The following is a 19,957-nucleotide window of genomic DNA, read 5'->3' as shown; positions in this document are numbered from 1 at the left end:
TTTCGTACGCGCATCCCTGGATGATTTATATACTTTGTGGTATATTCAAAAATTCAACTTGCTGATTATGAAATGTAAAGAAAGAATTGTCTGAATTACTTGAAGAGGTTATATAAAAAGATTTTCAATTTAAAATGCTGCACGATCTTTTTATTTAATAAAAAAGTAATACACATTTTTTATCTGTATATTTTGAATACTTTTTGCAGCCAGTATATAGTGCGGTCACTCTGCGACGCTGTCACACACGCACGAACTGTCAGTGGCTTCGGCTCTTTTATACGTGTCGCGCTACGTACTTTCACATTCGCTTTGTTATTTTCAGTCTGAACGCAGGTAAATACGCTCGTGAAATTTATGTGTGTGTAAAGTTAAAATGTGTTAGTTAAAATATACATGAATTATTAAAATGTTATTCAAATTCTTGCAGTGCATCCTGTGCAGCAACCCATACAACAACAGAAAAAATGGCACCACCACAGAGAATGCGCGTCGCTAACGAGAAGGCCAGCAAATATGTGACAATGCGTGGCAATGTTCCCAAGTCCTCGGTATGTGTTATGTTTATACATATCTTTTGACAAAATGGCATGCATGAATGCAATTGAAGTCGCTGCTTACTGCACTTACTCACTGTGGATACAATAACAACAATGAGATAATGGCACTTGCACGCGCCGCACAGAATCGAACCCAATAAGCGAAAAGTGCCACGCCGTCATTGATTTTATTGTTGTCGCATGTGAGCTAGTGTATGTGTGTATGTTGTATAGTTTGTGTGCATGTGTATATGAGTGAATGTTATCGCTGCTTCTGGAAATGCTGTCGAACTGCCGTCGGTTTTGCTGATCTGGTCATTTCCAATTAGTGGTTTATCTCGATAGCAACATTGTTGTTAATCTGTTTAATTTTTTTCCCTCTAATTCAGAAAACGAAAGAAGGACAATACCCCGTCGGACCCTGGCTCTTGGCGCTGTTCATTTTTGTTGTGTGTGGATCAGCGATTTTCCAAATCATACAGTCCATTCGGGCTGCGTAAACTTGAAGACAAATTTAAAGATATAATCCATAAGCTCAGCACACACACCACAAACACACACTCAACCGCAGGTCTGATTTCCTTTCCTCTCCCCCGTCATCATACTCCAATCGTAGCTGAAGAATTATCCCGGAACTATGTGCAACGTCTGCAGAGATTGACAACTTGGCTTTCCAATTCATTGAATTGTTGTATGCAATATGTATTTCTTATACACATACAAAATTTAAGTCCATATTTGTATTTTTATTAATAATTAAGCTTTAAACAAAAACAAACCAGAATATTATGTGCGCTCATATTGTAAAAGCATTCCTGCGAACCGCTCCGCGCACTAAACAAATTAATTAATTGCTGATTGTTTGTGCAAAGAGCAGGCACAAATTTATAAACAAACAAAAAATAAGAAAATGATAAATAGCATTTTTAGATGCTTTTGCAGCAATTTGAAACATGCAAGTGTTTAAGCGTTGTTTTCGGTGACGATTAGGAAAATGAAAACTACAAGTAAATACATAAATAATGAAAAAATATATATAATAATTTTTTACCTAAACATTTTTCGTTTCTTTGCAATTTTGAAAAGCAATATAATTTCGAATGGTTTTATCATTGCAACACCAAACGATAAATTGGAGTCATACTGTAATCTTGATTAGGACTTGTTCGTTGTGTGCACGCCCATAATTTCAATGTCTGCAGCCCTGGCTGACAGTTTTGTACTTCAGTGTAAACATGCAAGTTACGCTGGAACGTGTATGAGCCACACGCAACTGTCAAGCAGTTGCTCATATACTACACGAGTGCAGCATCGTCTACGTCTAGTCAATAATTGTTTTGTAAAACAATGTTTGTGAAATTAAATTCGTAAAATAAGAAATCTAATGCGGCGCATTTATTCCGCGGCCCACACACACATTATGTCAAAAAATAAGGGGAAAGGAAAATCAGCGACTGCTGCCAATGTCACAGTGGCACCGGCAGCAACAAACACACCGGTCACACTGGACAAGAGTGGCAACATTGCCATTAAAATACTGGCTAAACCGGGCGCCAAGCAAAACGGGATAACCGACATAGGTTTGGAAGGCGTTGGTGTCCAGATTGCAGCGCCACCCAGTGAAGGAGAAGCCAATGCTGAGCTGGTGAAATTCCTATCAAAAGTCTTAGGGCTTCGCAAAAGTGACGTCTCCCTTGACAAAGGTTCCCGGTCGCGTAACAAAGTGATACTCATCAGCAAAGGCGTCTCAACAGTGGAGACGATAGAGCAGTTGTTGCGAAAGGAATGCGATTCATAGACTAACCATATTCTTCTGTTCACCCATTAATATTGACAACCCAGTAAATAAAATACATAATTTTGATTCAAACATAATTTGCTTGTTTAATTTGTAGTTTTTTTTATCATCGATCATCCAACCTTATTACATATTCCATTTTTTTTATATCTAATGTGTATGTAGTCTTTGTATTTTTGTTTTTCATTACATAAATTACTTGGATGCTAAATTAGAAATTTCTTATAAACGACAACTGCTCTCTCTTAGTGAATGATTATTGGATCCTAACATTACATATGTTGCTTGTATTTGTTTATGTAAATGTTTGTTTTTATGTAAATGAGTAAGCGTATTTATGCCGCCTAGAACGCGACAAAACGTAAATACAAATTACAATGTATGTATAAACCGAATATTAAATGAACTGTTTGTCAAGAGTAACCACATAAAGCGGTTCCAACTAAGGAAATGAGAAATGTGATCAACTTCAAATAATTTCGGATGTAATTTTGTGGATGGGGTGGTGGGGATGTTCTTGATGGTGAGATAATGTATCTTTCCGGCCAATCTTATGGTTTGTTTAATCGACCTCCTCCATGTGGGATGCATCCTCGGTGTCCTCAACAAGGGATGGAGCATCACCGGCGCTCTGGGCATCCTCGGTGGTCATAGGCTCATCCTCATCGATGCCAAGACCCAGCTTGATCATGCGATAGATGCGGCTAGCATGCACTTGAGGGCTGTCCAAGGAGAAGCCAGAGGACAACAGAGAGGTCTCGAACAGAAGGATAACGAGATCCTTAACGGCCTTGTCGTTCTTATCGGCATCGGCCTTCTGGCGGAGGGTCTCCACAATTGGATGATCGGGGTTGATTTCCAAGTGCTTCTTGCCAGCCATGTAGCCCATGGTGGAGGTATCACGCAGAGCCTGGGCCTTCATGATGCGCTCCATGTTGGCGGACCAACCGAACTGCGAGGTGACAATGCAGCATGGTGAATCGACCAGACGGTTGGACACGACGACCTTCTCGACCTTGTTGTCCAAGATGGATTTCATCAGCTTGCACAAGCTCTCGAATTTGGTCTTATCCTCCTCACGCTTCTTCTTCTCGGCCTCATCCTCAGGCAATTCAAGACCCTCCTTGGTGACGGACACCAGCTGCTTGCCCTTGTATTCCTTCAGGTGCTGGATGACGTACTCATCAATGGGTTCAGTCATGTAGACGACCTCGAAGCCACGGGCCTTGACACGCTCAACGAAGGCAGAGTTGCTAACCTGATCTTTAGACTCGCCAGTGATGAAGTAGACGTGCTTCTGGTTCTCCTTCATGCGGGACACGTAGTCGGCCAACGAGCAGAAGTCATCGCCAGAAGCAGATGTGTGGAAGCGCAAGAAATCGGCCAATTTGGCACGGTTGTTGCTGTCCTCATGGACACCCAATTTCAAGTTCTTGCTGAACTGCTCGTAGAACTTCTTGTAGTTCTCCTTGTCCTCGGTGAGCTCCTCAATCAGCTCCATGGTCTTCTTGACTAGATTCTTGCGAATAACCTTCAGCACCTTGTTCTGCTGCAACATCTCACGAGAGATGTTGAGGGGCAGATCCTCAGAGTCGACCACACCCTTCATGAAGTTCAAGTACTCAGGAATGAGATCCTCGCAGTTGTCCATGATGAACACACGGCGCACGTACAGCTTGATGTTGTTGCGCTTCTTCTGGTTCTCGAAGAGATCGAAGGGTGTGCGACGGGGAATGAAGAGCAGAGCACGGAACTCCAGCTGACCCTCCACCGAGAAGTGCTTGACAGCCAAATGTTCTTCCCAATCGTTGGTCAACGATTTGTAGAACTCTCCGTATTCCTCCTGGGAAATATCATCGGGATTGCGTGTCCAGATGGGCTTGGTCTTGTTCAGCTCCTCATCTTCGGTGTACTTCTCCTTAATGGTCTTCTTCTTCTTGCCATCCTTATCCTTCTTGTCGGCATCCTCATCCTCACCAACATCCTCGATCTTGGGCTCATCAGTGTCCATCTCCTTCTTCTCATCGCCCTCCTTCTTCTCATCATCAGCCTCATCATCGCTGACCTCCTTCTCGCGCTCCTTCTCCACCAACAATTTGATGGGGTAGCCAATGAACTGCGAGTGCTTGTTCACGATCTCCTTGATCTTGCTCTCCTCCAAGTAATCGGTCTGATCCTCCTTGATGAACAGAACAATCTTGGTACCACGGCCCAAGGGCTCAGAGTTGTCAGCACGGACAGTGAACGAACCACCGGCGGATGACTCCCAGATGTACTGCTCGTCATCGTTGTTCTTGGAGGTGACGGTGACCTTGTCGGCAACCAGGTAGGCGGAGTAGAAACCCACACCGAATTGACCAATCATGGAAATATCGGCACCAGCCTGCAATGCCTCCATGAACGCCTTGGTACCAGACTTGGCAATGGTACCCAAGTTGTTGACCAGATCGGACTTGGTCATGCCGATACCGGTATCAATGATGGTCAAAGTACCAGCCGTCTTGTTGGGGATCAGCTTGATGTACAGCTCCTTGCCAGAGTCCAGCTTGCTGGGATCCGTCAGGGATTCATAGCGGATCTTATCGAGCGCATCGGATGCGTTGGAAATCAATTCACGCAAGAAGATCTCCTTGTTTGAGTAGAATGTGTTGATGATCAAGGACATCAGCTGAGCAATCTCAGCCTGGAATGCGAATGTTTCAGCTTCTTCGGGCATCTGTAATATAAAAAAAAAAAATAAAATACAAAAAATTAGTAAATAGGTAATGCGGGGGGTTGCAAACAATAAACAATGGATAGATTAGAACTGAAAGAAAGCAGAGTTCTTTGCCCTCTCCGCCATTTGCTTTTTCACCCTCATGTCATGCTTACTCACTCGCGATGTACCCTATGTTTCATTCATTCATTTACATGTGTACATCAGAGCTGCCAGAATGTTCGAAGCAACAAAAAAACACAAAATGGCCAAAGGACAAGTATATTTTGCATGTATATACATACATGTGTTTGTGTGTGCAATGTACACATTACATCAATATGGAAAACTCGAGAAGTGTTGCCTGGACAACCGACGACATCGCGTCATTCTTAAATTATGAAAAATTCTTTGCAAATATGTACGTAATTCGAATGCAAATTTTATAATATCTGCGAATTCATGGCATTTTCTTTCAAAGCAAGAGAAAGAACTTAAAAGAGCACGTGTAATATGCAACGATGTACAATGATGCAATTATGTATGAAAACTGGATAACCAAATATTGTAAATAAAAAAGCAATAAATAAATAAAAAATAAATTAACTCAGCATTAAATTAACCTTAGCTAAATATTGTTCCAGAATATTCGCAATTTCTTAGCCGGCAACAATGAGAAAGTGTGACTCAACTTAATGGCGCGCTCTTTAAATTAACAAAAGGTTGCGATGACTATGCGTGAGCACACGAAAATTTTTAGTACTTTTAAATGCAAATTTCTGAATGAAACATGCAAGTTGACCGCATTTTCTAGAATTTTCCGCAATCGATAATGCACGAGGAAGAATTGTGTCAAGAACACATCCCCTACAACAGTCGTACAACACCATCGCGAATGCATCTTTACATTTTCGTATTACTTTTGATCACAGAAAATTGCTGAAATTGGCCACAAATGTGAAATAACTTACCTTGATTTTTTATGTTTCACAGAATAAACTTTAAAAACAATAACTTCTCAGTTTTCTTTGGGCAGAAAATGAATTTCAATTTTTCGCTTTCACAAACACGCTCACCGCACGAAATTTTTTTCAATACTGACAAGCCGGCATCGGCGTGCTGCCCCTTTTATAGAGGGTGAACGAAAATGCTACGAAACTTCTAGACGCTTCTAGAGAATTCTAGAGTACAGGGCTACCGCTTCCGGTTGTCACTACAGGGTTGCTCCGATTAAATCTTCAGTGTTATAAAGTGCTAAGTTCCAACACTCACAATCGGAATTTTCTAGAATAAATTGATCACCTCAATAACTTAAATTATTTTATAAATTTATATTGCATAAAATTGGCTATTCAAAATGATATTAATGCTGCCCTTCTTTATGTCTGATATTTGGGGTGACCCTATTGAACGTAAGGCGGATGTGACCAGGTGAAAGTTTGAGGTATATTTCTGCAGAATAAATAAATTCATCTTTCGGTCACACTGAGTTAAGACTAAGTTTTGTGAATTTTTGTAAACAAACACTTTTTAAATGAAATGGGTGGAACTCGTTGTGTTTTTCGTGACTGCCAAGTGTCAACGCAGCGTAATCCAAAAATGCACTTCTTTAAACTGCCTGTTCGGGACCCAGTGCGTCTGGAGGCATGGTTAAAAAACTGCGGAAATACAGACATTTTAAATGTGGCACGCGAGAAACTCTCAAATCGCGCGGTTTGCGCGCGTCATTTTCGCTACGAATGCTTCATGAACTACAAGTTGGATAGGCTGATACCAAATCAAACGCCGACACTGGCTCGTATAAGCAAGGAGCTGGCATGGGATCTGGGACATCTCGACGAGAATGGTGAAGCGACAATGGTCAAGTTAACTACTCCCACACTGGTGCACTTAATACCTCCCGAGAATTTCGAGTGTCCACTCGGGTTTTCGGAGGATGGACGCTTTGGCCGTAAATATGCGGTGAGAAGTCGCACACCGCCACGTCCCTTAGCAATCGATGAAATCAAAAGACAAAAAATCACTCCTGTGCAGGAGCAGCAACCAATTAGCAGAATTGAAATGCCGCAAGTGATTGATTTGTGTGCCGAAGACAATGTGACGACACCAAAATTAGCCAAACTCGAGACCGAGGATAGCAAACCAGCATTCGCTGCTCTTCAACAGGACCGCAATCTCGCAGAGCTCCAGAAAAAGTACGATGAACTGCAGGCAAGCTTTGATTTGATCACAGCTCAAAATGCATCCTTAAAGGCGACTGTAGCTAAGCTGGAGACTCAACCAAAACAGAACCCGCCATTGAGTGCTGCCACACCGACGCAGTTATCCAAACCGCAGCTATACAATGGCATCAAAAAGTATCTAGGACCAACCATGGCGGCTCTGGTGCGCATGGAGATGTTTGGCGACGGGGAGCGTGCATGGAAAGAGGACGAACGTGAGTTCGCCAAGGAGTTGCTGCAACTTGGGGAGCATGTCTACACGCATTGCTGCGATGAGTGGCGTTTTCGGTTGCCCTCGCTACGAACGACGCGCTCTTGGCTAGAAGATCAGGCGAAGCACGAAGCGGATAACGAGGAGACCGAGGATCTTTAAATCTAAGTGACAAATGGGGAGCGAATGTGAATACAAAAATAGTTCTGGAGCAGACTTATCTATATTTATGCAAATAAATATAATAAACTTTCGACACTTTCGGCAGCAATGCCAAACGTGCAGAACCTTGATTTATGTATTTACCCATTCCCAAATCTTTATTATTATAATCCACTCACAAGGTGACTGTGTGTATAAATCATAATTGCTACATTATTAAAATGCGATTCACTTAATCAAATTCTGTCATTATTCTTCTGACATCTTAACGAAGCAGACACATCAATCCAAGATGAACGCGATAAAGTCGTTGCTAACTGTGAGAAAACTGCAGGAAAATTATTTTCTGGTACTCATTCTTTATTGCTTTCAGTTGGTAATATTCATAGCTGTCCTTGAAATAGGCAACTGCGCTGATGATGATAGTTGTAGCGATTGCTCACTTACCGGCGGTGTCTATGCTTGCGTGGATGAGTTCACTTATGGAGTCTGCTATGACACGGGTGTCGTTGATCCCAATTCTACAATGGCATGTCCTGATGGCTATTATTGTAGTGTAGAGGATGGGGTCTTCTGTTCAGCTCAGGACGACTCATCTGTATGTTTGTTGAAACTTTAATAGTGGGTTTTTCTCAACAGAAATCCTTTCTCTTTTAGCCATCCTGTGTACCAGCAACAACAAGTGAGACATCCACTGAATCGTCAACAGAGTCTTCTACGCCTCAGTCTACTGAATCTTCTACGCCACAGTCAACGGAGTCTTCTACGCCTCAGTCCACAGAATCTTCTACGCCACAGTCAACGGAGTCTTCTACGCCTCAGTCTACAGAGTCTTCTACGCCTCAGTCTACTGAATCTTCTACGCCACAGTCAACTGAGTCTTCTACGCCTCAGTCTACTGAATCTTCTACCCCACAGTCAACTGAGTCTTCTACGCCTCAGTCTACTGAATCTTCTACGCCTCAATCAACAGAGTCTTCTACTCCTCAATCAACTGAGTCTTCTACTCCACAATCAACTGAGTCTTCTACTCCTCAATCAACTGAGTCTTCTACTCCACAGTCAACTGAGTCTTCTACTCCACAGTCAACTGAGTCTTCTACTCCTCAATCAACTGAGTCTTCTACTCCACAGTCAACTGAGTCTTCTACTCCACAGTCAACTGAGTCTTCTACTCCACAGTCAACTGAATCTTCTACCCCACAGTCAACTGAGTCTTCTACGCCTCAGTCCACAGAATCTTCTACGCCTCAATCAACAGAGTCTTCTACTCCACAGTCAACTGAGTCTTCAACGTTACAATCGACTGAGTCTTCTACTCCTCAATCAACTGAGTCTTCTACTCCACAATCAACTGCATCTTCTACACCACAATCAACAGAGTCATCTACTCCTCAATCAACTGAGTCTTCTACGCCAATGGCAACGACGCAGGCACCAGAAGTGAATCCCGATCAGTATTGTACGGATCTTAATAAAACAGGTTATTTCCGCGTAGAGAGTGATACAACTTGCAAGGAGTGAGTAGCCTTAATAATATATTTTAAATGAGTTTGAATTAGTCATTATTATTATTCTTTTTTTGTAGTTATGTGTACTGTTACAAATTGTCGGGACAATTATTGGGCTGGCTCTATCATTGTAATACAAACGAATATTATAATTCAAGCACGAGTCGTTGTGTAACTACGAGACCAACAGATTGCTGAAAAATTAACTTTAATCAAATAGTTATTACACCTGAACTTTATCAAAAGACACGAAAATATATAATTATTAAAGATCCAAAATGTACGTATTACAGGAAGTAAATTCATTGGACTTTATATGTAAGACATTCACTTTTCTTATGACTTGGGCAATTTTATCGTATTAACTTCTCAAGCATCAGAATCCACACCATTTCTTGTGAATCATAATCATAAAAGTCTGCTGATTAATATTTTATGAGATGCAAATAAACTTGAGATGAGGTTTGACAACCCAATTTTCAAAATGATTAACTAACAGTAACGAAAATAAATTTAAAGACATTTATTTTCTAAATGTTCGTACTATATATTTATTATTATTTAATTTGAGAACATGTTTATTTTTCAAAATATATTGTTCTTGTAGATATAGTATTTATGTTTCTTTACTATTTTAAATTTATGTACAAGTGTCTGGCTTGGTATACACACATTCAGTACCGTCAAAGTATCCTTGCTTATCGTTTACTATCTCGCAGTCCCTTACCGTTCCTCTATTTCTATAGCAATAGATATATCTAAAAGTAAGATAGACAAAACATATAAATACAAATTTAAAATGCAGCCAAATTTTAGATGTACTTACGTTTTACAGGTGGGATCATCATCATTTGTGACATTTCCATTTCCATTTGCAGTGCATAATGTTTGATAAGGATTTGTTGTCGAGGAGCTTGAAGTTGTGCTTTCAGCAGTTGTAGTGGTAGTCGATGGTGTAGTTGTTGGTGTTGTGGTTGTTGGTGTTGTGGTTGTTGGTGTAGTGGTTGTTGGTGTAGTGGTTGTTGGTGTAGTGGTTGTTGGTGTTGTAGTTGTTGGCGTTGTGGTTGTTGGAGTTGTGGTTGTTGGTGTTGTGGTTGTTGGTGTAGTGGTTGTTGGCGTTGTGGTTGTTGGAGTTGTGGTTGTTGGCGTTGTGGTTGTTGGCGTTGTGGTTGTTGGCGTTGTGGTTGTTGGTGTAGTGGTTGTTGGAGTTGTGGTTGTTGGTGTTGTGGTTGTTGGTGTTGTTGTTGTTGGAGTTGTGGTTGTTGGTGTTGTGGTTGTCGGAGTAGTGCTTTCAATCGTAGTGGTGGTATCACTTGTGATTGAATCTTCAGGATTACAAATTGGTTCGTAGCCATCTTCCTCTGGATAACAAATAAACTTATCACCAGTGCATGTGTAGCCATCGGGGCACGTTATAATATTATATGTCGGTACATCTGAACTCGAAAAAATTTTAAGGCTATAGACGAAATTGTATTATGAATTCATTTTCATATTTACTGTTTATGCATATCGAATAAGTATTTTTGCTATGACACGCTGCTTTTCCGGTCTGACAAACATCACAAACGGCATTCAAATATTGCACCAGGAGCTTGTGATGAAATAGAGAGGATAATTTTATCTGGAATTCTATTTATCAGGATGTTTAATTACCAGAGATACAAGCAACTTTAACCACATCTTAATGTATTCCACAACGATTCACTTTTTGGACTAAAATATCATTTGCAAGAGTTGTAGATCTTATATAGACATTTTATCTCTTATGGTCCTATTATCATTGCCTAAAACTCATGATTCAGCTTATTAGTTTATTGAGTTTAGTTTATTAGACTTGATAATAATTTATTGTTTAAATTCCCGGCACAATATAATCTAAGAGCTCAGGTGGATTTACAGATATGATTGTCTCCGAGAATATCCTTAAGATAGAATACTATTTATAAAATAAATAATTTAAAAAAGGGGAAGATAAATTACTTAGTAGACTTCAAGTTTATAATTCATTAACAATTTTAATTATTGGAATATAATTATATTTTTCTTATACTCAGTGTATTAAAATCTTGTTATTGTTAAAACCGCAATTTTTTGAGTACGATTTTAAATCATAAATATATAACTTTTATTTCAATTAAATACTTATATTTCTAAGTCTTAGTTCCTACAATTTCGGTTATATTCAGTCAAGTGCATTTCTATGTACAATAATCTGGTTTCGTAGTCGTACATTGGTCTCCATTAAAATAGGTTTCTATATTATTAACTGGCTGGCAATCGGTTATAGTTTCCCTTCCACGATAGCACCGTAGAAACCTGAATAAAATATATTATTAATTAGTTCGTGGATATACAAATGCAATATGATTTTGACATTTACGTTTTACAACTGGAATCATTTTCGTTAACATAATTGCCATTGCCATATTTTTGGCAAAACGTTTCAGAACTTGTATCTTCTGTTGTAGTTGTTGAGGCTGTAGTAGTTATTGGAGTTGTAGAAGTTCTTAGGGTTGTAGTAGTTATTGGAGATGAAGTAGTTGTAGTTGTTTGTGTTGTAGTAGTTGTTGGAGTGGAAGTAGTTCTTGGGGTTGCAGTAGTTATTGGAGTTGTAGTAGTTGTTGGAGCTGTTGAGGTTGTAGTAGTTGTTGGGATTGTGCTTGCTTGTGTCGTTAAGCCGTCGTCAGGGGGATTACAGATCGGCTGGTAGCCCTTAGACTCTGGATAACAGATGAACTTCTCTCCAGTGCACGTATACCCAGCTGGGCATGTTATAAAATTCAATGTTGGTACACCTAAACTCAAGATTAATTTAAGACAACATCCAGAATAAAAATTAATTTTATTTACCAGCAATGCATATCGAATAGGTGTTTTTACTATGACAAGCTGCCTTTCCAGACTGACACACATCACAAATGGCGATCGAATACTGCACTAGGAGCTGTTTGTATAAAAATAATATGGAATTTATCTAGTGATTAAAACTTCTGATCTCAAAAAGTTGATTACCAGAGATATAAATAGCTTTAACAACATCATATTGCTTTCGCGCACGTTTCAGGTTTTAGACTACAATTTCTTTCGCAATAATGGTAGATTTTATAAAGATATTTTTATCTATGACAGACATATTATCTTTGTCAGTATTTTTATGATTATGTTAATTGGTTTATTTGACCCAGTTATATTTATGTTTACCATAAAAAAATCTAAAATCAAAATACTGTAGACAGTGCTCTTGAAGAATAATTAATGATAAACAGTCGACTTCGCATATAATATTTTGGAAAAGTAAATAATAATGACTTTTTTAATGATATTTTTGCATTTATTTATAGGTAAACAGTTTCATTTCACGGTCAAAACATTGCGAGCAGATTAGACGAAGGACGTATATTTTATCTTATTGTGCTTTGGTTTTTTGTGTCATTTGTTTTCAAATTTCTTTTGATAAAGATAACCTTCTAATAAAGCCAAGAAATAACATGAACTAAGTTTGAACGACAAGGAAAGTTGAATGCCATAGTAATCAGCATTCTAGTTTTACTTAATGTTAAAAAACATATTTAACATATTTATTTGTTTAAGTAGCTGCCATTTATTATTAGACATTATTATTTAATTTATTATTTAATAAATAAGCTGTTAACTCATTTCGACACCACCTATAATGATTTGATGTACATAAACTGATTTAATTTTTTGAAATGCACGTAGATATATTTATTTTTAATTAATTTGGATACATGTTTGACACATTTTTTGGTTTTATTTATATATTTTTCATTCTTTTTATTTCTTTCAAAAGAACAAATTATATATAGTTATGTTTTACTCCAATTTCACATATTATGTACAAGTGGCTGGCTTCTCATACACACATTCATCACCGTTAAAGTATCCTTGCTTATCTTTAACTACATCGCACTCCTTTACCGCTCCTCTATTCCTATAGCAAAAGATATATCTAAAAGTAAGATAGACAAAACATATAAATCTCTATAAATTGATCCAAATTTAAGATGTACTAACGTTGTACAGGTAGGATCATCATCATTTATGAAATTTCCATTTCCATTTGCAGTGCAGAATGTTTTAAAATTCGTATCAACTGTTGTAGAAGCGCTTGTGGAAATCAAAAAATGCACTAGGAGCTGTTAGAAATAATATATAATTTATCAATTATATAAGGAACTTATTGTTATTAATATATTGGTTATCACAAAAAGAAATATCTTTAACTTCATCTTATTGTATTCGCCAACGATTCACCTTTCAAACTGCAAAGCGTTTTCCAAAACTCGAACATTTTATAGCGATATTTTAATCTACGGCAGGCATTATGTTAGTCAATAAATTATTTTTGTGATTATTGGTTTATTTGGCCTGCACCATAAACTAAATCTGTAATCAACTTTTTTTTTTTTTGATATTTTTCTTAATAATAGAACAATAATTTAATTTTATAGTCAAAACATTGAATAGATTGGACGACGTACACCTTTTTATCTTTCGTACAATTCATTCATTGTGCCAATATTTTTTTGGCAATGAAAGGTTACATTTTCTCACAAGTAAATGTAGTAAACTTTTGAAACTTTCTGTATCAATGCCTAGCATGCGATCCCCAATCTTTATTATTATAATCCATTCACAAAGTGAGAGTGTGTGTACAAATCATAATTGCCCCATTATTAAAAGGCGATTCAGTGCCTCGAATTCCGTCATTATTATTCTGACCTCTTAAAGAAGCAAAACAAGATGAACGGGATAAAGCCGTTGCTAACCGTAAGTGAAATCTAGGAATAATATTTAACGGCACTCATTCTTTATTGCTTTCAGTTGGTAATATTCATAGCTGTCCTTGAAATAGGCAACTGCGCTGATGATGATAGTTGTAGCGATTGCTCACTTACCGGCCTTGTCTATGCTTGCGTGGATGAGTTCACTTATGGAGTCTGCTATGGCACGAGTGTCGTTGATCCCGATTCTACAATGGCATGTCCTGATGGCTATTATTGTAGTGTAGAGGATGGGGTCTTCTGTTCAGCTAAGGACGACTGTATGTATGTTTGTTGAAATCGTCAACAGAGTTTTCTACGCCTCAATCTACTGAGTCTTCTACGCCTCAATCAACTGAGTCTTCTACGCCTCAGTCTACAGAGTCGTCTACTCCACAATCAACAGAGTCTTCTACTCCTCAATCAACTGAGTCTTCTACGCCTCAATCAACTGAGTCTTCTACGCCTCAGTCTACAGAGTCGTCTACTCCACAATCAACAGAGTCTTCTACTCCACAATCAACTGAGTCTCCTACTCCACAGTCAACATGTTTACTTGGTTACTTGACCAACTAAATTTGGCATTCGAATTTCTTTTAAGCTTTATTTTATTTTACATAGCAATATTTTAGGACTTTTTCAGGCTTCAATGTCATGCTCTGAATTAACAAACTTCGCTTCGGCCATCCAATCCAACTGCATCGAGCTAATGAACTCGATAAATTGAGCATACTTGAAGTGATGTGCATAGGGATAGACAACGTATGGCATATGATATTTGCACATTGGGAAGTAAATCCAGCGACGAGGTGACTCCTGTTTCCTGGCCAGTGCTCGCTTCCCAAAACCCTCGGTATCCGTGTCCGTCTCCTCGTCACCCTGCATATCCATGCCTATAAAGGACATGGCTTCAGATAAACGATTTTGTAATATGCGATCCTTGCTAAACTCCAAGAGCACATAGTCTGGCGTATTGATGTCATCGGTTGCCTTCCCTAGCGTACCACCGCGTAGAGAAAACAAAAATCCCATTGGCATATAGATGAATCGCAGCGACTGCATGACTTCTTGCATATGAGGCAGACGATCTTGGGTTCTGTGGAGTATCCAACGCACTGCCGCATATAGCACTTCAATTTCCGAATTGACACCAAGTGTGGTCGCCTTAAGCAAAACAATCAACTGTTGTGGCTGAAGTTTCACGAAATCATCGCTGGCGACAAGAGGCAAGAAATAGTTGCGAACGCGACCCGCCATCAGAGGACGGAAATCATCAAGAAGGCTCAGATTGCCGGCACTCGCGAACAGATCGAATGCCGCCCTCTCGCGTATTTCGGGATCACTCAAGAGATCCCACAACTCCATCTCTAGTGTATCGATTTGCAAATATTTGGCTCCTTGCATTGCCTTGACCAAATGTTTCTTTTTGATCGTCTTCTGAGTGCGCATCCATTTGTAGATCGCGCGAAAACCTTTGGGCGGCACATCGCGTTCGTCGAGCATAACTTCAATGATGTTTCTGTTGAGTCTTTCAAACCACTTCGAATAAATCTTCAGCAGTCTGGGTATGCAGTCGAAGACATGTTTTCCAATCTCCACATGCATATAGGCGCCATAATTATTTTCCAGCATCTCGCTAGCAATGTGTTCCAATGTGATTTTCGGTGGTGCGATTAGCACTTGGCCCTTGTCTTCAGGTGCTTTCATATATGTGAAAAATGGTCGAAGAGGGACACGAATATTTTTATTTTCAAATCCATTGACGTAGTCTTCATCTTTGAAGGTCTTCCAGATTTTCTGGGCTGCTGCCAAATCAATGTTTTTATATGATTGCGACTCCATGGGTTTATAGTTCATTTCATTGAAATAACGTGGCCAACTTCCAGATTTATCCCCAATATTTTTGTCATCAATTGTCGTCATCGTCATTTCGAGTGAGAGACTCATGCCATCTTCAGACAAATATACACTTGATGCCGTATCTGTTGATGTATCGATTGCCGTAGCCTCGTCTGTTATGGTCAATGTATCAGTTTCTGAATGTATACTATTTGTTTCATCTTCTTTCTGAACTTCTAATGCATCAGATGCATTTGGGAAATTATTCTCAGATGACTTGCTTGCATCAGCGTCATAAAATGCATTCGAACTTTCTCGTTTCTCCAGTGTTCTGGCCAGTTCAATGTCTTTCACTTTAGCTTCCTCAGCTTCTAGTTTGGCCGGATCACATTGAACGGTTTCTTTCTTTTCCGTCACTATTTCATTTACCACTTCCAAACCGAGAGCCTCACAAATTCCACGACCTGCTTCCCACACATGGGGAACATTTATCGAGGTTACTGCACAAATTTTTTGCTGTTTTCCCGATTCTGTAATATCTTTTGTTGCTGGAATTTGTCGAACTTCTTCACGGTTTGTGCTTACGTTTATATCATCAATTATTGCAGACACTTTAATTGGGTTTTCATCTATTGCCTCATTCGGTTTCGCTGTTGCAATTGTTACTGATGAAGCAGTTATTTTAATTTCTAGAGCTTCTTCACTGAGCTGTTCCTTATCGCAGTCGTCAGTCGTTTCAGATTCTTCAGAAGTTATTTCATCAATTAAATCGCTAGATTCAGCTACTTTTATTTTAGGTGCATTCCATATAATCGACACTATACTCTCATTCGATGAATTGCTCGATTTGCTGGAATCACTCGAATCATTCGAATCACTTAAATCGCTTGAATCCATTTCGGCTTCCACTTTAAATATTTTAATTTCTTGTTACCTTTATTTTAGTAAGATAGCGAATTGGTTATTGTATTTCTTTCAAGTTATTCACAATTTGCAGAAAAATATTTAATTGTTTTTATACGTCCGAAATTTCTTTACGAATTGTCTGAGATAATGGTTGAAAAGTTATATGCCTGCCAACAATACTAGAACAGTTTACTGCGTTTTCCATTCGAGGTTTAAAATCAACATGTGTTATTAAAAAATTCAACGAACGAAGTTAAATCTTTAGTACAGCGTAATGGTAGGAAAAGTTGAAAACATAAATTGTTGGAAATCTAGAGTGTGGTAGAAATAAATTTGTCATTTTCTTTTTCATTTATTCATAAAAAATAATTAATATTTTTACATCAATGAAATGAAATGACAATAATATACCCGCTACCCAAAATATTTATATGACTAACTGGGAGATCACTAATAAAGTATAAAAAAAAAACAAGTTCAAAATCGACTGTCTACGACTGTGAGATACTCAATATTCTAAGTATAGGCTTTGGTATATATTTGTATTCTGTGGTATATTTTTGGTATATTAAAAAATGTTTTTATTAAAAATGACCAATAAATATTATTTTAATCCCCTACCCCTCAATCAACTGAGTCTTCTACTCCTCAATCAACTGAGTCTTCTACGCCAATGGCAACGACGCAGGCACCAGAAGTAAATCCCGATCAGTATTGTACGGATCTTAATAAAACAGGTTATTTCCGCGTAGAGAGTGATACAACTTGCCAAGAGTGAGTAGCCTTAATAATATATTTTAAATGAGTTTGAATTAGTCATTATTATTCTTTTTTTATAGTTATGTATACTGTTACAAATTGTCGGGACAATTATTGGGCTGGCTCTATCATTGCAATACAATCGAATATTATAATTCAAGCACGAGTCGTTGTGTAACTACGAGACCAACAGATTGCTGAAAAATTAACTTTAATTATCTTTGAACTTTAACTTTATCAAAAGACACGAAAATATATAATTATTAAAGATCCAAAAATTACGTATTAGAGGAAGTAATTTCATTGGACTTTGCATGTAAGACATTCCCATTTCTTATCACTTGCGCAATTTTATCGTATTAACTTCTCAAGCATCAGAATCCACACCATTTCTTGTGAATTATAATCATAAAGGTCTGCTGATTATTATTTTATGAGATGCAAATTAACTTGAGATGAGGTTTGACAAGCCAATTTTCAAAATGATTAATTAACAGAAACGAAAATAAATTTGTAAGAAATTCAATTTTAAAATGTTCATACTATATATTTATTATTATTTAATTTGAGTACATGGTTATTTTTTAAAATATATTGTTCTTGTAGATATAGTATTTATGTTACTTTACTATTTTAAATTTATGTACAAGTGGCTGGCTTGTCATACACACATTCATCACCGTTAAAGTATCCTTGCTTATCTTTAACTATCTCGCAGTCCCTTACCGTTCCTCTATTCATATAGCAATAGATATATCTACATGTAAGATAGACAAAATATATAAATCTCTATAAATTGATCCAAATTTAAGATGTACTTACGTTGTACAGGTAGGATCATCAGAATTTATGAAATTTCCATTTGCAGTGCAGAATGTTTTAAAATTCGTATCAACTGTAGTAGAAGCGCTTGTGGAAATCAAAAAATGCACTAGGAGCTGTTAGAAATAATATATAATTTATCAATTATATAAGGAACTTATTGTTATTAAAGTATTGGTTACCACAAAAAGAAATATCTTTAACTTCATCTTATTGTATTCGCCGACGATTCACCTTTCAAACTGCAAAGCGTTTTCCAAAACTCGAACATAGCGATATTTTAATCTACGGCAGGCATTATGTTAGTCAATAAATTATTTTTGTGATTATTGGTTTATTTGGCCTGCACCATAAACTAAATCTGTAATCAACTTTTTTTTTTTGATATTTTTCTTTATAATAGAACAATAATTTAATTTTATGGTCAAAACATTGAAAAGATTGGACGATGTACACCTTTTTATCTTTCCTACAATTCATTCATTGTGCCAATATTTTTTTTTGCTATGAAAGGTTACAATTTCTCACAAGTAAATGTAGTAAACTTTCGAAACTTTCTGTATCAATGCCTAGCATGCGATCCCCAATCTTTATTATTATAATCCATTCACAAAGTGAGAGTGTGAGTACAAATCATAATTGCCCCATTATAAAAGGCGATTCAGTGCCTCGAATTCCGTCATTATTATTCTGACCTCTTAAAGAAGCAAAACAAGATGAACGCGATAAAGTCGTTGCTAACCGTGAGTAAACTGCAGGAAAATTATTTCGTGGTACTCATTCTTTATTGCTTTCAGTTGGTAATATTCATAGCTGTCCTTGAAGTAGGCAACTGCGCTGATGATGATAGTTGTAGCGATTGCTCACTTACCGGCCTTGTCTATGCTTGCGTGGATGAGTTCACTTATGGAGTCTGCTATGGCACGGTTGTCGTTGATCCCGATTCTATAATGGCATGTCCTGATGGCTATTATTGTAGTATAGAGGATGGGGTCTTCTGTTCACCCCAAGAAGTCTCCTCTGTATGTTTGTTGAAACTCTAATAGTGGGTTTTTCTCAAAAGAAATCCTTTCTCTTTTAGCCATCTTGTGTACCAAAAGTAAATCCCGATCAGTATTGTACGGATCTCAATAAAACAGGTTATTTCCGCGTGGAGAGTGATACAACTTGCAAAGAGTGAGTAGCCTTAATAACAAACTTTAAATGATTTTAAATTCATTAATATTATTCTCTTTATAGTTATGTATACTGTTACAAATTGTCCGGACAATTTTTGGGCTGGCTCTATCATTGCAATACAAACGAATATTATAATTCAAGCACGAGTCGTTGTGTAACTACGAGACCAACAGATTGCTGAAAAATTAACTTAAAAAAAAAACCATACCTAAAAATATATATTTATTTATTTAAGGATGCAAAAATTACGGATATTATGAAATAAATTCAATGGACTTTGCATATAAGACATTCCCTTCTTTTTACCACTTGAGTAATTTTATCGTGGATCCACTTCTTAAAGATCAGAATCAACACCAGTTCTTGTGAATCATAATCATAAACGTCCGCTGAGCTGATTACTTTTATGAGCTGCCAATTAACTTGAGAGGAAGTTGGCTAATAATCAAAATTTGACAAGCCAATTTTCGAAATCATTTATTGACTACACCGAAAATTAATTATATAGAGATTTATTTTTTTTAAAT

At 37.8% G+C, this 19,957-nt stretch overlaps 9 protein-coding genes across 11 annotated transcripts; 4 read left to right on the top strand and 5 right to left on the bottom strand.

The window, feature by feature from the left end:
- Window positions 1-197: 197 nt before the first annotated feature.
- LOC132789067 (stress-associated endoplasmic reticulum protein 2) lies at window positions 198-1,595 on the top strand. The gene is made up of 3 exons (XM_060796815.1): window positions 198-336; window positions 431-551; window positions 929-1,595. The coding sequence occupies exons 2-3, from the start codon at window positions 468-470 to the stop codon at window positions 1,037-1,039; spliced, it is 195 nt and encodes a 64-aa protein (XP_060652798.1). The 5' UTR covers window positions 198-336; window positions 431-467; the 3' UTR covers window positions 1,040-1,595.
- Window positions 1,596-1,797: 202 nt separating this feature from the next.
- On the top strand, window positions 1,798-3,179 carry LOC132789065 (UPF0235 protein C15orf40 homolog). The gene has a single exon (XM_060796813.1). It carries the CDS (start codon window positions 1,924-1,926, stop codon window positions 2,335-2,337), a length of 414 nt encoding a protein of 137 aa, XP_060652796.1. The 5' UTR covers window positions 1,798-1,923; the 3' UTR covers window positions 2,338-3,179.
- Window positions 2,398-6,150, bottom strand: LOC132789052 (heat shock protein 83). Its single transcript, XM_060796795.1, has 2 exons — window positions 6,004-6,150; window positions 2,398-5,053 (listed from the first exon to the last, which is right to left on the bottom strand). Exon 2 carries the CDS (start codon window positions 5,051-5,053, stop codon window positions 2,900-2,902), a length of 2,154 nt encoding a protein of 717 aa, XP_060652778.1. The 5' UTR covers window positions 6,004-6,150; the 3' UTR covers window positions 2,398-2,899.
- A 99-nt stretch (window positions 6,151-6,249) lies between these two features.
- Window positions 6,250-7,868, top strand: LOC132789058 (uncharacterized). Its single transcript, XM_060796806.1, has one exon. It carries the CDS (start codon window positions 6,572-6,574, stop codon window positions 7,625-7,627), a length of 1,056 nt encoding a protein of 351 aa, XP_060652789.1. The 5' UTR covers window positions 6,250-6,571; the 3' UTR covers window positions 7,628-7,868.
- Window positions 7,864-19,641, top strand: LOC132789057 (uncharacterized). Of its 2 annotated transcripts, none has more exons than XM_060796805.1 (4): window positions 7,864-7,946; window positions 8,001-8,225; window positions 8,285-9,147; window positions 19,491-19,641. In XM_060796805.1, exons 1-4 carry the CDS (start codon window positions 7,920-7,922, stop codon window positions 19,609-19,611), a joined length of 1,236 nt encoding a protein of 411 aa, XP_060652788.1. In that variant the 5' UTR covers window positions 7,864-7,919; the 3' UTR covers window positions 19,612-19,641. The 2 variants fall into 2 exon arrangements, with proteins under 2 accessions (XP_060652788.1, XP_060652787.1); XM_060796804.1 differs by lacking the exon at window positions 19,491-19,641 and adding an exon at window positions 9,216-9,413.
- On the bottom strand, window positions 9,684-10,852 carry LOC132791693 (salivary glue protein Sgs-3-like). Its single transcript, XM_060800725.1, has 4 exons — window positions 10,795-10,852; window positions 10,639-10,732; window positions 9,965-10,574; window positions 9,684-9,896 (listed from the first exon to the last, which is right to left on the bottom strand). The coding sequence occupies exons 1-4, from the start codon at window positions 10,819-10,821 to the stop codon at window positions 9,779-9,781; spliced, it is 849 nt and encodes a 282-aa protein (XP_060656708.1). The 5' UTR covers window positions 10,822-10,852; the 3' UTR covers window positions 9,684-9,778.
- On the bottom strand, window positions 11,312-12,210 carry LOC132793525 (integumentary mucin C.1-like). The gene is made up of 4 exons (XM_060803489.1): window positions 12,154-12,210; window positions 11,992-12,085; window positions 11,522-11,936; window positions 11,312-11,457 (listed from the first exon to the last, which is right to left on the bottom strand). The coding sequence occupies exons 1-4, from the start codon at window positions 12,181-12,183 to the stop codon at window positions 11,340-11,342; spliced, it is 657 nt and encodes a 218-aa protein (XP_060659472.1). The 5' UTR covers window positions 12,184-12,210; the 3' UTR covers window positions 11,312-11,339.
- On the bottom strand, window positions 12,860-16,959 carry LOC132792367 (uncharacterized). Of its 2 annotated transcripts, none has more exons than XR_009632994.1 (3): window positions 13,387-13,417; window positions 13,177-13,298; window positions 12,860-13,111 (listed from the first exon to the last, which is right to left on the bottom strand). XR_009632994.1 is itself a non-coding variant. In XM_060801709.1 (3 exons), the coding sequence occupies exon 1, from the start codon at window positions 16,659-16,661 to the stop codon at window positions 14,565-14,567; it is 2,097 nt and encodes a 698-aa protein (XP_060657692.1). In that variant the 5' UTR covers window positions 16,662-16,959; the 3' UTR covers window positions 12,860-13,111; window positions 13,177-13,298; window positions 14,061-14,564. The 2 variants fall into 2 exon arrangements, 1 of the variants encoding a protein (XP_060657692.1); XM_060801709.1 differs by lacking the exon at window positions 13,387-13,417 and adding an exon at window positions 14,061-16,959.
- On the bottom strand, window positions 18,032-18,689 carry LOC132793459 (uncharacterized). The gene is made up of 3 exons (XM_060803389.1): window positions 18,434-18,689; window positions 18,252-18,367; window positions 18,032-18,186 (listed from the first exon to the last, which is right to left on the bottom strand). The coding sequence occupies exons 1-3, from the start codon at window positions 18,458-18,460 to the stop codon at window positions 18,069-18,071; spliced, it is 261 nt and encodes an 86-aa protein (XP_060659372.1). The 5' UTR covers window positions 18,461-18,689; the 3' UTR covers window positions 18,032-18,068.
- Window positions 19,642-19,957: the final 316 nt, after the last annotated feature.

Source organism: Drosophila nasuta, chromosome 3, assembly GCF_023558535.2.
Source record: "Drosophila nasuta strain 15112-1781.00 chromosome 3, ASM2355853v1, whole genome shotgun sequence".
In the NCBI taxonomy this organism is placed as follows: Eukaryota; Metazoa; Arthropoda; class Insecta; order Diptera; family Drosophilidae; genus Drosophila; species Drosophila nasuta.
Note: the sequence above shows the minus strand (reverse complement) of the source record. Positions and strands in the feature narration are given on the sequence as shown.